Genomic DNA, 13,414 nt, shown 5'->3' with positions numbered 1-13,414 from the left:
CAAAAGATGCCGTTAGTAATATATGAATTGGTATATTAGCAAGGTCCCATATTTGTTTTGCTTGTGGGCAATAGAATAGAATGTGATCGATGGTTTCATCAGCTTTAAAGCATCTAGGACAAATAGGGTCCAAATTCATACCCGAGTGTTTAGCCTGGTTATAGATGGAAGAGATTTTGAAAGAATACGCCATAGGAAATGTTTCATCTTTGGTAAAATCGGAAGTCGCCAAAGTTTTGTTTTTAGAGACACTGATCCATGAGGGATAAGTGGTGGTTATAGACATGAGTGGTAGATATATGCATACATTTTTGAATAAATGCCAACTAAAGTTGCAATTTTTCATTGTACTTTTTGTTAAATAAATTTTTATCTTTATTTTGAAAAAAAATTGCCCAAAAAAAAATTGTTGCTTCTGTTCATTGTAGACCTTTATCTTTTCACCATATCTTATTCACAACTTTTCATTCCAATAGTTATGTTTATCTAAATGTTTATGTCTTTTGAACTCTCTCTCTCTCTCTCTCTATATATATATATATATATATATATATATATGTCTTTTTATTGATAACTAACAAATCATTGTTCAAAGACACAAATTTTTTTTTCATGAATGTTAATATCTAATATCCAACATTATTTAATAATCTAACTAAATATTTTTGAAATGATTATAGTAATATAAAAATTTAATAAAGTTTAATTATGTAACTTACAATTGCGTTTATTTATCTTAACTCTTCGTAAATCTTCGTAAAACATGTTTTAAAGATTTAACTATTTAATCTTTTATTTTTAGAAGTTGTGTATTTTATTAGAATTATTGGTTTATAAATTTTCATTCAAGATAAATTTATTTTATTTTTAAAATTATTATATCAGAAATTTGCATTTATTTATTATAACCTTTCGTTTGATATTCTCACTTAGTATCACTTCTTCATAATATCTTATTATATAAAGCTTAATGTCAAAGTTACTTATTAATAAGATCATGACACATGTCAATTGTATCATTCAGATACTGACACATGTCAATTGTATCATTCAGATACTGACACATGTCAATTCTAAATTTAATATAAAAATGTAAAAATTCAAAATCTACCATAAAAAGGTTTTATATAAAAGTAAAATAGAGAAAAGAAAACCTAATTTTATTTAAAATCTTTTAAAGAAAAAAACCTTTGTAAACTTACAAATGTAAAACAAACAATTTTAAAAATATTAAAAGTCAATTATAAGAAAATTCTAAAATTTAAACAAATTTAAAATTTATCAAATATTATTATAAGGAAATTATATTTTATATATATATATATATATATATCATAAAATTCGAAATTATAATATTGTTTATTTATTTTAATTTTAAGTTGCTAATTTTACAAGAAAACTGATTATTTTTTATATAAAATAAAAAATGATTGTGAAAATATACAATTAATTATTGTTTCTAAAAAAATGTAAATACTCACCTTTACATAAAGAAAGAGATGGTTGAAGTATATTAAAAAAAAAAAAGATTGTCTCCTAGTTTTTTTTCACCAATCAAATAATTTATTTTAAAAGACTGTTATTGTAATATATAACATAGGAGTATGTAAGATTAACGTATGCGTTTTTGTAACTATAAAAATGTTAAAGTGAAAAGACATATAATATGTTATTTAATGTGTTCATAAAGACAATTTGTTGGTAGTCGTAAAAACTAAAAGAGTATATTTTAACAGTAAAATATATTTGTGTGTATAAATACACTTTTAGTGGTAATGTATATAGTAGATTTGTAAATGAATATACATTAGTGTATTATAGCAAAAAAAAAACTATTTTCTATAACTAAAAGTTTATCTCTTTACTTTTATACATTTTTTTACTTATGAAAAGAATTAAATATATATTCTTTGTCAAATTAAATTTTATTTTAATAACTTTGAACTCATCTACAACTATTTACTTTAATTAAAAGTGTATCTATTTACTTTTTTTTCAACAAAACAATAAATTAAAAAGAAATTCATCGGTTAGTTGTTCAAGCTGGAGGAAAGGAGTTTACAAAAGAACCTTCAGAGATAAGAGAACGCGAAGCACGGACAAGACAATCTGCCTTCGTATTTGACGCATGCGGGATCGAAGAGATGAAGAATAGTGGGAAGGACTCCAGTGAGTTAAACTCATCGAGCAGGTTGGAGAAGGACGGCCAATCTTCAGGAACTGCACCATAGTGAGTAACTCAGCACAATCAGTCTCGAAATGTTGACAAGTGATCCTTGGAGTACGTATCCGCTCCATGACCCACAGCAACGCTTCTAACTCCGAATGTAGGGGAGGGGCTCCGTATTAGACACTTGACCCCAACAACAAGGTTCGTTCCTCACCAACGCAACACCACCAGTCCAATCCTGAATGCACATTTGTGGCTTTCCAAGAACCATCAATCTGACAACCAGGTGAAGAAATCTGGATATCCGAAGACGGAGATGGAGCTAACATGACCGCCGTAAAATAGAGCGCCTCTTCCCAGGCTTACTTATCGCCCAAAGCCTGAGCAATTATATCATTCGCCTCGATCTCTAAACCTTGAAATTTTTTTTTATTTATGGCCTTCCAGATTATCCATAAAATCCATGGTAACTGAAGAAGTTGATCATGATCATCCTGTAGAGAGGCATCTCTTCAGAAAACAAAATCCAAATTCGAGAACACCGACTCATATGGAAAACCCTCCGACGAGACCAGAGTCAGAGATAAATCCCAAACTTCACACGAGCAAGGGCATTCAAAGAAACATGATTAATAGTCTCGACCGCAGAGTCATACCTTCTACACCAAATATCACACTGGACAACTCCGTGTATCTATTTATTTTTATAGATAGTTTTTACTTACTCAAAATATTTACTTTATATTTTTCGTTAAATTTAATTTTATTTTAACCCGCACATTGGGCGGGTCCTAATCTAGTTTGTTTATAAAGTAAAACCATCAGAGTTGCAATCTGAAGTCATTTATATATAGATTTCTAAAAATGTATACATTTGAACTGAAAAAAAAGTTTGAAAATTTCTTGAAAAGAAATACAAATATATAGATTTCTAAAAAAATAATTGTTAGAAAGATGCAACCATAGAAAATTTCTATCATATAAAATAAGAAAAATAAAATATTTTATGAAAAAATGAAACTGTTTTTTGCATTTATTCAAATTGCTATTATTATATAGATTTGAGTTCTTCCTTTCAAATTTCAAAAGGACCAAACCGAATTAAACCACAATTGCCATTCAATTGCCATTCAATTGAACCGAACGAACTCTGAATCAAAGGGGGATCAAGTTATCCGTAGTAAAAGGAACAGTCAAACTACTGTCACTGGGTCTCCTGGTCGACCAATCTGGAATCAGATGAACTGCTTTTGGATGGTTCATTCATAATCTGGTGGTGAATCATGAGTTAAGGTTTGAAATCAATAACCATCATCATAAATCTTTAGCCCAATATTCTTTAACGGGTGGGGCATCAAATGAACGGATTCGAGAAATGATTCTAGCCTTTAGTTAGAAGCGATCTCAAAAGCATAGAAAACTAAGAACTGAGCATTGCGTCTATCTCATGCGTTGCCTTCCCAAGACGAAAGAGAAACCTCCAAGAAACACAAGACCTCTATCTCAACAGAATCTGCCTTGTTCATTTGCTTCATGCAACCCTCAACATTATCTATATATGTGTAGGCTTATATGTTTGTATGCCTTGTATATAAACAATTCCTTCTTGAAATCATGTCAATAAGTCTGCCTATAACACGGACCGATGGAACATTTAGGACTTTTGGCCTCTATTGGTGCTACAATTGTCATCGTACGGTCAGGATTGCATCCTCTATCCCATCTGAGATCATGTGCCCTCGATGCTTGAGGCAATTTGTTGTCGAGATTGAGATGAGACATCCTCGGTTTACTTTCAATCATGCTGTTCCCCCTTTTGATGCTTCTCCTGAGGCTCGTCTTCTAGAAGCTCTATCACTCATGTTTGATCCTCCAATCATAGGGGGGTTTGGTCCAGACCCATTTCTTAGAGCAAGATCAAGAAATATATTGGAACCTGAAACAAGACCCAGACCACACCATCGACGACGCCACAGCCTTGACAATGTTAACAATGGCGGTTTACCTCCACCAAGAAGAACATATGTAGTTCTCCGACCCATTAATCCGGCTAGTCCACTTGGAAGCATAACCGAGCCACCAAATCCTGCACCACCCCAGCGTTTGAACACACATGATTTCTTTACTGGAGCAACAGGCTTAGAGCAGCTGATTGAACAGCTAACACAAGACGATAGGCCTGGACCACCACCAGCGTCAGAACCAACCATTGATGCGCTACCCACTGTGAAGGTAACACCACAGCATCTAACCAACGACATGTCACAATGCACAGTGTGCATGGACGAATTCATTGTTGGTGGGGAGGCTACAGAGTTACCGTGCAAACACATATACCATAAAGATTGTATAATCCCGTGGCTCAGGCTTCACAATTCTTGCCCCATCTGCCGTCGTGACCTCCCACCTGTCAACACCATTGCTAATTCTCGAGAAAGGAGCAATTCTATTAGACAAGACATACCTGAAAGAAGACGCCCGAGGTGGATGCAGCTTGGTAACATTTGGCCCTTTAGAGCAAGATACCAAAGGGTTAGTCCCGAAGAAAGACCACAGCAGAATCCTCGAGGTAACAGGAGCTAAATCCAAATATTTCAGGGGCATCCCTCTTTCTGACTATGGAGAGTTTCTATGATTCAAGAACTATAAATCCTATATATGTATAGACGCTATGAGAAACTGTCTATTTGAATATGCTTTGTATATCTCAGAAATAAACTCAAGCTAAACATACATAACTACTGGACTTACCTAACGCATAGTGTAACCTTGTCCTCTGGAAAACTAACGATTTCACAAAGAAGAGACTCTTCCTACCTAAACTTTGTTGCATAAGCTCTGTAAAATCAACCAGATTTGGAGTACAGGAGCTTAATTATACTGTAATTTATAAGAACTGAAACATAATTTTAGAAAGTCATAAGATCCTCATACAAACATCAATGCATCTGAAGAAAAAACAAAACATAAACATTCTATTTACAGTAACGATCAGCTTTCTTCTTGACGCGGTCGTCAAGAGCATCTGCCGTGGATTCGAAGTTTGATTTCGGAATGTAACCGAACTTTTTCGCCTCCACAGGAAAAAGGTCATCGTATTTCTTCTTCTTCGCGGCATCGATAGAGTAAATATCTTCTCCAGCAGCGTCGGGAGCCATCTTCAGTTCTCCCTCAGCACCGTCGTCGAGCTTCTCCTTGTTCTTCTTCTGCTTCTTCTTCTTCTTCTTCTTCTCGATCGATTTCCTCGTGGCTAGATCACCTCCTTTGAACGCTAGTCTTCCACCTTTCACGCTCTCGTAAGGATCTGACATAGCTCCTTCGATTTCTCTAATCGATTAGGGTTTTCGAATTCCTCTAGAGTTCGTTCAGTGTCGCTTTTGGGATTTTTTTTTTCTTACTTGTAAAAAATAAAACGACGAAAAGAAGACTTGGGCCATAGTCGTGTTATTGGGCTCGCCTTCAATTGAACCGAACTAACTCTGAATCAGTCGGTTTACTAAACCGATCTACGTGTCGAACAGTCCAAAAAAACAGAGGAAGAAGAAAAGATTGTAATGATCTTTTTCTTCTGCACTTTGTTTTCAAATTTGTTTAGCTTTACTTCCACAGATTCTTTCTGCTACGTGTGTCATTGGAGAAGACGGTCTTTATTTGTGCTACAGACAGTTATGCGTTATTTTTATCCTTGTTCTTCGTCTAGTACGATTCATAGATGATTCCACAGTCTTCTTGTTCGAGTTTGCATTTCCTGTTACCTGTTTATGTGTCTCATCCTCTGCTCTGTCCTGAGCTCGGCACGTTTCCAAGGAGTTGGGTTTTGCGTCGGAACTATAAAGTTTTGAACTTTCGGTTTATTTCGTGTGGAGTTCGCCGGGATTCGAATAACCTAAGATTGCCGGATTATTCTAGTACAAGGAGATTTCTTATCTCTACGTCTTCCAATGAATTCAAAGTCGAGGAAGCTTCGAAAGAGAACAGTTTTAGTAATATTAGGGAAGATCCGATAGTGGATAAGCTTAGGACACAATTGGGTGTAATCCATCCAATCCCGTCACCACCTGTTACCCGTAGTGTGATTAGTCTATTCGTTTTCTTTTTCTTCGTTGGTGTTGCTTTTGATAAAATATGGACGTGGAGAAAGAGGCAGAGAGAAACGGGTGGAGATGGAAGCCAACGAGGAGCAGGACAATGGCCACAGGTTCCCACCAGCTTCTCCTTGTTCCTAGAGAAAGATTTGCAAAGAAAAGAGTCCGTGGAGTGGGTGAATATGGTTTTGGGGAAGCTCTGGGAAGTGTATAGAGCTGGGATTGAGAATTGGCTTGTTGGTTTGTTGCAGCCTGTGATTGATGACTTGAAGAAGAAGCCTGATTATGTCCAGAGAGTTGAGATTAAGCAGTTTTCTTTAGGGGATGAGCCTTTGTCTGTCAGAAATGTTGAGAGGAGAACATCTCGCCGTGCCAATGACTTGCAGTACGTGTGTACTTGAGTTGTTGGGATTGCTCTTACTTGGTTTCACTTGGATATTATTTTCCAATCACTGAAGCTTCTCATGAGATATATTTCACTTCATGAACAATCTTAGTTTAAAGAGTCACCTTTCCTATGTTACATATCTTTCGGGGTACTTCAAAGTTCAAACTGTCTCTATCAGCGGCTCAGTTTGAGGTTTGTTATCCTGTTATAGGTACCAAATTGGACTTCGGTATACTGGTGGTGCGCGCATGTTGTTATTGCTCTCGTTGAAATTTGGTATAATCCCTATAGCTGTCCCAGTGTGTGTCCGGGATTTTGACATTGATGGTGAGCTTTGGGTCAAACTAAGATTGATACCAACACAGCCTTGGGTGGGAGCTGTATCATGTTCGTTTGTATCACTTCCAAAGGTCACATTTCAACTTGCAGCATTCAGATTGTTTAATCTAATGGGTATGCATTAATCTTTGTCTTCTGTTGCATCTCCATGATATTGTTTGTGCTGCTTCTTTCCATAAACAGACAACCTCTTATAGTAATTTTTTTAACTGCTGGCTAGACTATGGATTGCTGATTAATGAATGGACTTTTAGCTTTTGCTCTTGCCGCAACTCACACATTTTATTTCTTGTGTCATGAATGGTTCGGATGATGATATCAGGAATCCCTGTTCTATCAATGTAAGTTCTGTTGTATCTGTTACTTCAAATGTTGTTCCTGTTAATGTTTGATACTACATGGACTTATTGCTTCGTATCAGAAAGGGCCACTTTCCTTGCTTGGAACTTAGATGATGTAATCATATAACTGAAATATATTTTTACGGAGTTTATCAAGCATATAGTTTAAGATGCATTGGTGCATTGTCCTGATTAGATATTAGTATTTCATTTTGTTTAATGTTGAGTGCTTCAGCTCCTTGTAGGTTTGAAATAGTAGTTTCCTTCTTCATTCCTATGGTTTTACCCAGCATCGTCTCTTACAGGTTCTTGACCAAACTGCTGACAGAGGATTTGCCTCGATTATTTGTCCGACCAAAGAAAATAGTCTTGGATTTTCAGAAAGGAAAAGCTGTTGGACCTCTTTCAAATGATCTTAAATCAGGAGAAATGGAGGAAGGCAATAAGGATTTTGTTGGGGAACTATCTGTTACACTTGTAGATGCTCAGAAGCTTCGATATATGTTCTCTGGTAAGCTATACTTCCTTTCATGTCAGTGTTGCCTTCTTAGTTGGAGAAATGGAATAGATAGACAATCTCTTACTGTATATAATTCTCCATGCGCAAGTTCATTTGATTTTGTTGGGAACAACGTGGCTATCTATATATTAAATGGGTCTATGTGTGAGATCTTTCGTTATTTTACATGTTTGTTCAGCGGTTAACGTTTACCTCGATAATTGGTAATAGGTAAAACAGATCCATATGCAATTCTCAGATTAGGGGATCAAGTTATCCGTAGTAAAAGGAACAGTCAAACTACTGTCACTGGGGCTCCTGGTCGACCAATCTGGAATCAGGTGAACTGCTTTTGAATGGTTCATTCATAGTCTGGTGGTGAATCATGATTGGTAAAGGTTTAATTGTAATAGGATAAAGTGTGTGTATTCATAATCTTTGCAGGACTTTCAATTCCTAGTTTCAAATCCTAAAGAGCAAGTATTACAAATTGAGGTCAATGACCGTCTTGGCTTTGCTGATATGGCTATTGGTACTGGAGAGGTAAATCGAATTTTCCTTAGTGTGCTTAGTTTTTCTAATCTAATCTGCAGAATAATAGATTTACGTTGAAAACTGACTTATAGTTTAAGACGGTGATTTTTCTACTTCAATGTCAGACTTTCTCATGTTTAGGAACTTTTGTTCAGGAACCAATTACATAGCCTTACTACTTAGTTATATGTCCAGGTTGATCTCAGTTTACTGCAAGATACAGTTCCTACAGACAGAATAGTGGTTTTGCGTGGCGGTTGGAGTTTGTTTGGAAAGGGATCTGCCGGTGAGATACTGGTACGGCTTACATACAAATCATATGTGGAGGAGGAAGAAGAAGACAGGGCCATTGTCAAACCCATTGATGCAAATGCTGATGATGATGAAATGCCATATTCAGAAGAACTTGGTTCATTTGTGCGGAAAGAACGTGTTGATCAAGAGTCATTTATGTTGGATATGGGTTTCACCCAGCCTTAACAGGCTTTCCTGCAGGCGCATTATCGAAACAGTCAACCCAAAAACCCAAGAAGGCAAACCGGCTAAATCCTACTTGTCGGGCCGATCAAGCTCCTAGAAGGCCCAATTAAGACGGACAGCCCAATAAATGACGGCCCGGATAAGAACGATCGCCGACTTTACTTGAGGACAATCCCACATCGATCCCGAGGCAGAGAGGTGAAACGTCCCATCAGCTATAAATACCAGGGGATCAGCTTGCAGAGAAGGGCAAGTAACATCGGGCAAGAGTCAGGAGTAAATCCGATTCTAAGCTATAGTTCAGTTAGTCATTTTGAGAAGCACAATTCTCTGTAATTAGCCACCCGGCTTATAACGGTTATATTGTAATTCGACGATCTTTGACTATCTTAATAAAAGTCCTTTGTTTCACCCTTTCTATTATATCATCCTCGAGCTAGTAGCTATACTAGTTCAACATTTGGTGCGCATCCAGGGAAACAAACAAGGAAAGCTTTTGAAGAAAGTCCAACATCGACGAAGCACATTTCGAGCAATGGCAGAAAGAGAAACGACGGGCAGCGACGGCTATGTGGCGGACACGCCGGACCGCATCCAGCAGGCCCAAGAGGAGCTTCCAATACCGCCGACCCGGCCCCCGACAACGCCGAACGGCTCGATCGGAGAAGGCACCAGCGCCCTCGACATAGGAGCACTAATGCGAAGCATCCTGGAAAAAATCGACGCCCAAGACAGAAAGACAGAGGAACGATTCGCCACTCTCTCTAGCGTCTGTGCAAAACTACAAGAAAATGCCGAACATCCAGACGGCACCAATAGAGCTGATCCCAATAGCGCCGACCAGAACCAGAGCAGGGAATTGGCCGAACTCAAAAGTCAAATGAAGGATGTCACAAGCAAGTTCCACCAAGCAACCAGCGCGGCACCTGATGTAGACCATATGTTGGAGCAGTCCCAAAAAACTCCATTTACTGCGCGAATCCGTCGGGTCGTCGTTCGCCCCGATTGCAAAATAAAGCACCTACCTCCGTATAAGGGAGATTCGGACCCAACTCACCATTTGACATCCTTCGAGATCGCAATCCATCGTTGCGAGTTTTCCCCGGAAGAGCTAGACGCTGGAAAGTGTCAGCTGTTCATCGAAAACCTGAGCGGCGACGCCCTCGGCTGGTTCTCCTCTTTGCCGCCTGACTCAATCGACAGCTTCCGTACACTCTCGCTAACCTTCTTGAAACAATACTCGATATTAGCCGTCCCCACCGCGACAATCGCCGATCTCCACAATATCGAGCAAGGGGAACATGAGCCGTTGCGAACATTCATGGATAGGTTCAAAAAGATTGCCACACAGGTAAAAGCACCCCATAGCGTTTCGCTTGCAGCCCTTCACAAGGCCCTATGGTACGAATCAACGTTCCGAAAGGATCTCAAGTTGAACAGATTCCCAACTTTCCAAGATGCCCTCCATCGAGCGGGAGTCCACATTGAACTGGAAGAAGAAAAAGTCATCTACGACAAAAAACGTGCTTCTACCGGAATTCAAGTGCCAACCGGCAAAGCAAAAGAGGTATACCACGAACCTCGCCAACACCTCGACAAAGAGTACCTCGCGGACAGTAAGAAGCGCGGCGCAACGTACCTCGTCAATGACGCCCCGCCAACCCCCGCAGTCAGTTCGTCAGCTATAGTACCGACGACCCCACCAAAACGGGCAAGAGAAGAGCCTGACCATAACTTGTATTGCGAGTTACATGAATACACCGGACACTCTACGCAGTCTTGCAGACACTTACAAAACGCGTTGCTGGGCAAATACCTCAACGGCGAGGTCAAAGTGGAATTACGCCAGTACAAGAGTAATGCCCCGCGAGGTCGAGGTCAAGGACGCCATGGACATCAAGGACGAGGTCCAAATAACCATTTCAACAATGGACCAGCGCCGAATAACCAGCCCGCAGCTGGCAACCAGGTGGGAGGACAAGAAAACCAACCGGCTGACGCGCCACCACCTCCAGCCCGCCGTAGAATTAATGTCATAAGAGGAAGTCTACCGTACGACCCTAACTGGCCTCGCGCCTTATATCCCGTCCACGACGTCGAGAGAGCCGAACGCGATTGGTTGCCCGGCAGAACACCTATATGCCGATCGTACTCTCCGATCATGTTCGGAGAAGAGGACACTGCCGAGCATCGGACTTCGCCCACTGGACCTGTCGTTGTTGAAATAAACATCGGCGATTGCTTAGTCCCGGATGTGTTGGTCGATACAGGAAGCTCCGTTAACGTCATCTTCCAGAGAGCACTCCCGCAGATAAAAGTCGACCTGCACTTGACCATGCCCGAAGTACAAACCTTGACTGGTTTCGATGGATGCTCTCTTACCTCTTTAGGAACGGTCATGCTCCCAATGAGGGTCGGTGGTACGGTTCACCTCTTTGACTTCGCAGTCGTCGACCGTCCAAGCGCGTATAATGCCATCCTTGGGACGCCTTGGCTCCATAAAATGAAAGCTGTGGTTTCCATCTACCATCAATGTGTCAAATTCCCAACGGAGTTCGGCACTTACACCCTCTACGCCGACCCAACAGCGACCCAATGGCCGCCCCGTCGCCGTGTTGACATGATAATGAGAGGATTGACAGCATGTAGAGATTCCGTGCGGTCAATCCGCGACTATGTAAAGGCCGGCACAGCTGCGGTCTGGCCAGTTAAAGTCCCACCCTTTGTACCTCCGATCACGTTCACAGCAAACGACTTGGCTGGAGTCAACTTCCCGCACAACGACCCTCTCGTCATCGAATTACACGTTGGAGAAAGCGAAGTAACAAGGATTATGATCGACACGGGAAGCTCCGTCAACGTAATCTTCCGGGATGTCCTCGACAAAATGGAGGTCAATAATAGAGAAATCAAACCATCGATCAGGCCACTCACCGGGTTCGACGGAAATTACATGATGACGTCCGGCACAATCAAGTTGCCAATTTACGTATCCGGCATACCCTCGTGGCACAAGTTTGTTGTGGTCGACAAGCCGGCTGTTTATAACATCATTCTTGGATCCCCCTGGATTCACGACATGCAGGCCGTCCCATCCACTTATCATCAGTGTGTGAAGTTTCCCCTGTCCGGCCAGATATTCACAATCAAGGGTAATCAATCAGACGCTAGGAACTGTTTCGTGATCGAATGCAAGTTACGGAAGGCCGCTGATTTATAGCAATCACAGCAAGCGCTGGGCGCGCCGCCAGCACCTAGCCCCGAGGAAATTCCGAGTCACCACCTGCTCGACGAGGTCAATATCGACGAGAGTGACCCAAAGCGGTGCGTTGGGATCGGTGCTGATCTCGACCCGGCAATAAGAATCGAACTGGTCCAATTCTTGAAGGACAACGCTTCCACCTTTGCCTGGTCTTTTGACGATATGGTTGGAATCAGCATGGACGTCACAAGTCATGAACTTAACGTCGATCCCACTTATAAACCCGTCAAGCAGAAGCGGCGGAAACTCGGACCCGAACGGTCTAAAGCGGTAAATGACGAGGTCAAAAAATTGTTAGATGCTGGGTCAATCATGGAGGTTAAGTATCCTGAGTGGCTAGCAAACCCGGTGGTGGTTAAAAAGAAAAATGGGAAGAACAGAGTCTGCATCGACTTCACGGATCTCAATAAAGCCTGCCCCAAGGATAGCTACCCGCTACCACATATAGAGAGGCTCGTCGAGGCCACGGCGGGCAACGCATTGCTCTCCTTCATGGATGCCTTCTCAGGATATAACCAAATCTTGATGCACACCGACGACCGCGAAAAAACCGCCTTTATCACAGATCAAGGCACGTTCTGCTACAAAGTAATGCCGTTCGGTTTGAAAAACGCGGGAGCCACCTATCAACGTCTTGTCAATAAGATGTTTGCAGACCAATTAGGAATAACTATGGAGGTGTACATCGACGACATGTTAGTCAAATCCGCAAACGCAAACGATCACGTCGAGCACCTGCGAAAGTGTTTTCAAACCCTGAATAAGTATAACATGAAACTCAACCCGGCAAAATGCTCATTCGGTGTGACGTCAGGAGAATTTCTAGGGTATATCGTCACGAAAAGGGGAATAGAGGCAAACCCGAAGCAAATAAAAGCCATACTCGACATGCCCTCGCCGCGAAACAAGCGCGAAGTCCAACGCCTGACCGGCAGGATAGCAGCTTTAAACCGATTCATTTCACGGTCAACCGATAAAAGCTTGCCGTTCTACCAATTGCTGCGATCGACGAACAAAGCGTACGAATGGACCGCCGAATGCGAGCAGGCGTTCGTCGAGTTAAAAACTTATTTAACCACCCCTCCCATACTTTCAAAGCCTGAGGAAGGAGAAAAGCTTTACCTATATATCGCCGTTTCGGGATCGGCAGTTAGCGGAGTATTAGTCAGAGACGACCGAGGCGAACAAAAGCCAATCTTCTACGTTAGCAAGACCCTCGACGGGGCTGAGTTGCGTTATCCGAACCTTGAAAAAATAGCATACGCCGTTGTAACTTCAGCTCGCAAGCTCAGACCCTATTTCCAATCACATACAAT

General features: G+C 40.8%; 4 protein-coding genes across 5 annotated transcripts; 3 read left to right on the top strand and 1 right to left on the bottom strand.

Annotated features, from left to right (window-relative positions):
* LOC104758338 (E3 ubiquitin-protein ligase RING1-like) lies at positions 3,376-4,925 on the top strand. Its single transcript, XM_010481179.2, has one exon. The coding sequence runs from the start codon at positions 3,743-3,745 to the stop codon at positions 4,751-4,753; it is 1,011 nt and encodes a 336-aa protein (XP_010479481.1). The 5' UTR covers positions 3,376-3,742; the 3' UTR covers positions 4,754-4,925.
* On the bottom strand, positions 5,033-5,593 carry LOC104758337. The gene has a single exon (XM_010481178.2). It carries the CDS (start codon positions 5,479-5,481, stop codon positions 5,146-5,148), a length of 336 nt encoding a protein of 111 aa, XP_010479480.1. The 5' UTR covers positions 5,482-5,593; the 3' UTR covers positions 5,033-5,145.
* Positions 5,883-6,656, top strand: LOC109129964. The gene has a single exon (XM_019239023.1). The coding sequence runs from the start codon at positions 5,883-5,885 to the stop codon at positions 6,654-6,656; it is 774 nt and encodes a 257-aa protein (XP_019094568.1).
* On the top strand, positions 6,877-9,249 carry LOC104759908 (extended synaptotagmin-3-like). 2 transcript variants are annotated; one of them, XM_019239135.1, is made up of 6 exons: positions 6,877-7,096; positions 7,305-7,323; positions 7,629-7,834; positions 8,054-8,163; positions 8,267-8,365; positions 8,552-9,249. In XM_019239135.1, exons 1-6 carry the CDS (start codon positions 6,892-6,894, stop codon positions 8,834-8,836), a joined length of 924 nt encoding a protein of 307 aa, XP_019094680.1. In that variant the 5' UTR covers positions 6,877-6,891; the 3' UTR covers positions 8,837-9,249. The 2 variants fall into 2 exon arrangements, with proteins under 2 accessions (XP_019094680.1, XP_019094681.1); XM_019239136.1 differs by having other exon boundaries at positions 7,013-7,096; positions 7,203-7,323.

Source organism: Camelina sativa, chromosome 17 (assembly GCF_000633955.1).
Source record: "Camelina sativa cultivar DH55 chromosome 17, Cs, whole genome shotgun sequence".
Lineage (NCBI taxonomy): Eukaryota > Viridiplantae > Streptophyta > Magnoliopsida > Brassicales > Brassicaceae > Camelina > Camelina sativa.
Note: the sequence above shows the minus strand (reverse complement) of the source record. Positions and strands in the feature narration are given on the sequence as shown.

What these genes read in the sequence shown, in the direction of transcription:
- LOC104758338 (XM_010481179.2), top strand. Translation starts at nt 3,743, where the DNA reads ATGTTTGTATGCCTTGTATATAAACAATTCCTTCTTGAAATCATGTCA.
- LOC104758337 (XM_010481178.2), bottom strand. Translation starts at nt 5,481, where the DNA reads ATGTCAGATCCTTACGAGAGCGTGAAAGGTGGAAGACTAGCGTTCAAA.
- LOC109129964 (XM_019239023.1), top strand. Translation starts at nt 5,883, where the DNA reads ATGATTCCACAGTCTTCTTGTTCGAGTTTGCATTTCCTGTTACCTGTT.
- LOC104759908 (XM_019239135.1), top strand. Translation starts at nt 6,892, where the DNA reads ATGTTGTTATTGCTCTCGTTGAAATTTGGTATAATCCCTATAGCTGTC. An exon ending in GCTTCGATATATGTTCTCTG is followed by an intron (nt 7,835 to 8,053) that starts GTAAGCTATACT and finishes AATTGGTAATAG; the next exon opens with GTAAAACAGATCCATATGCA. An exon ending in GTCGACCAATCTGGAATCAG is followed by an intron (nt 8,164 to 8,266) that starts GTGAACTGCTTT and finishes TAATCTTTGCAG; the next exon opens with GACTTTCAATTCCTAGTTTC.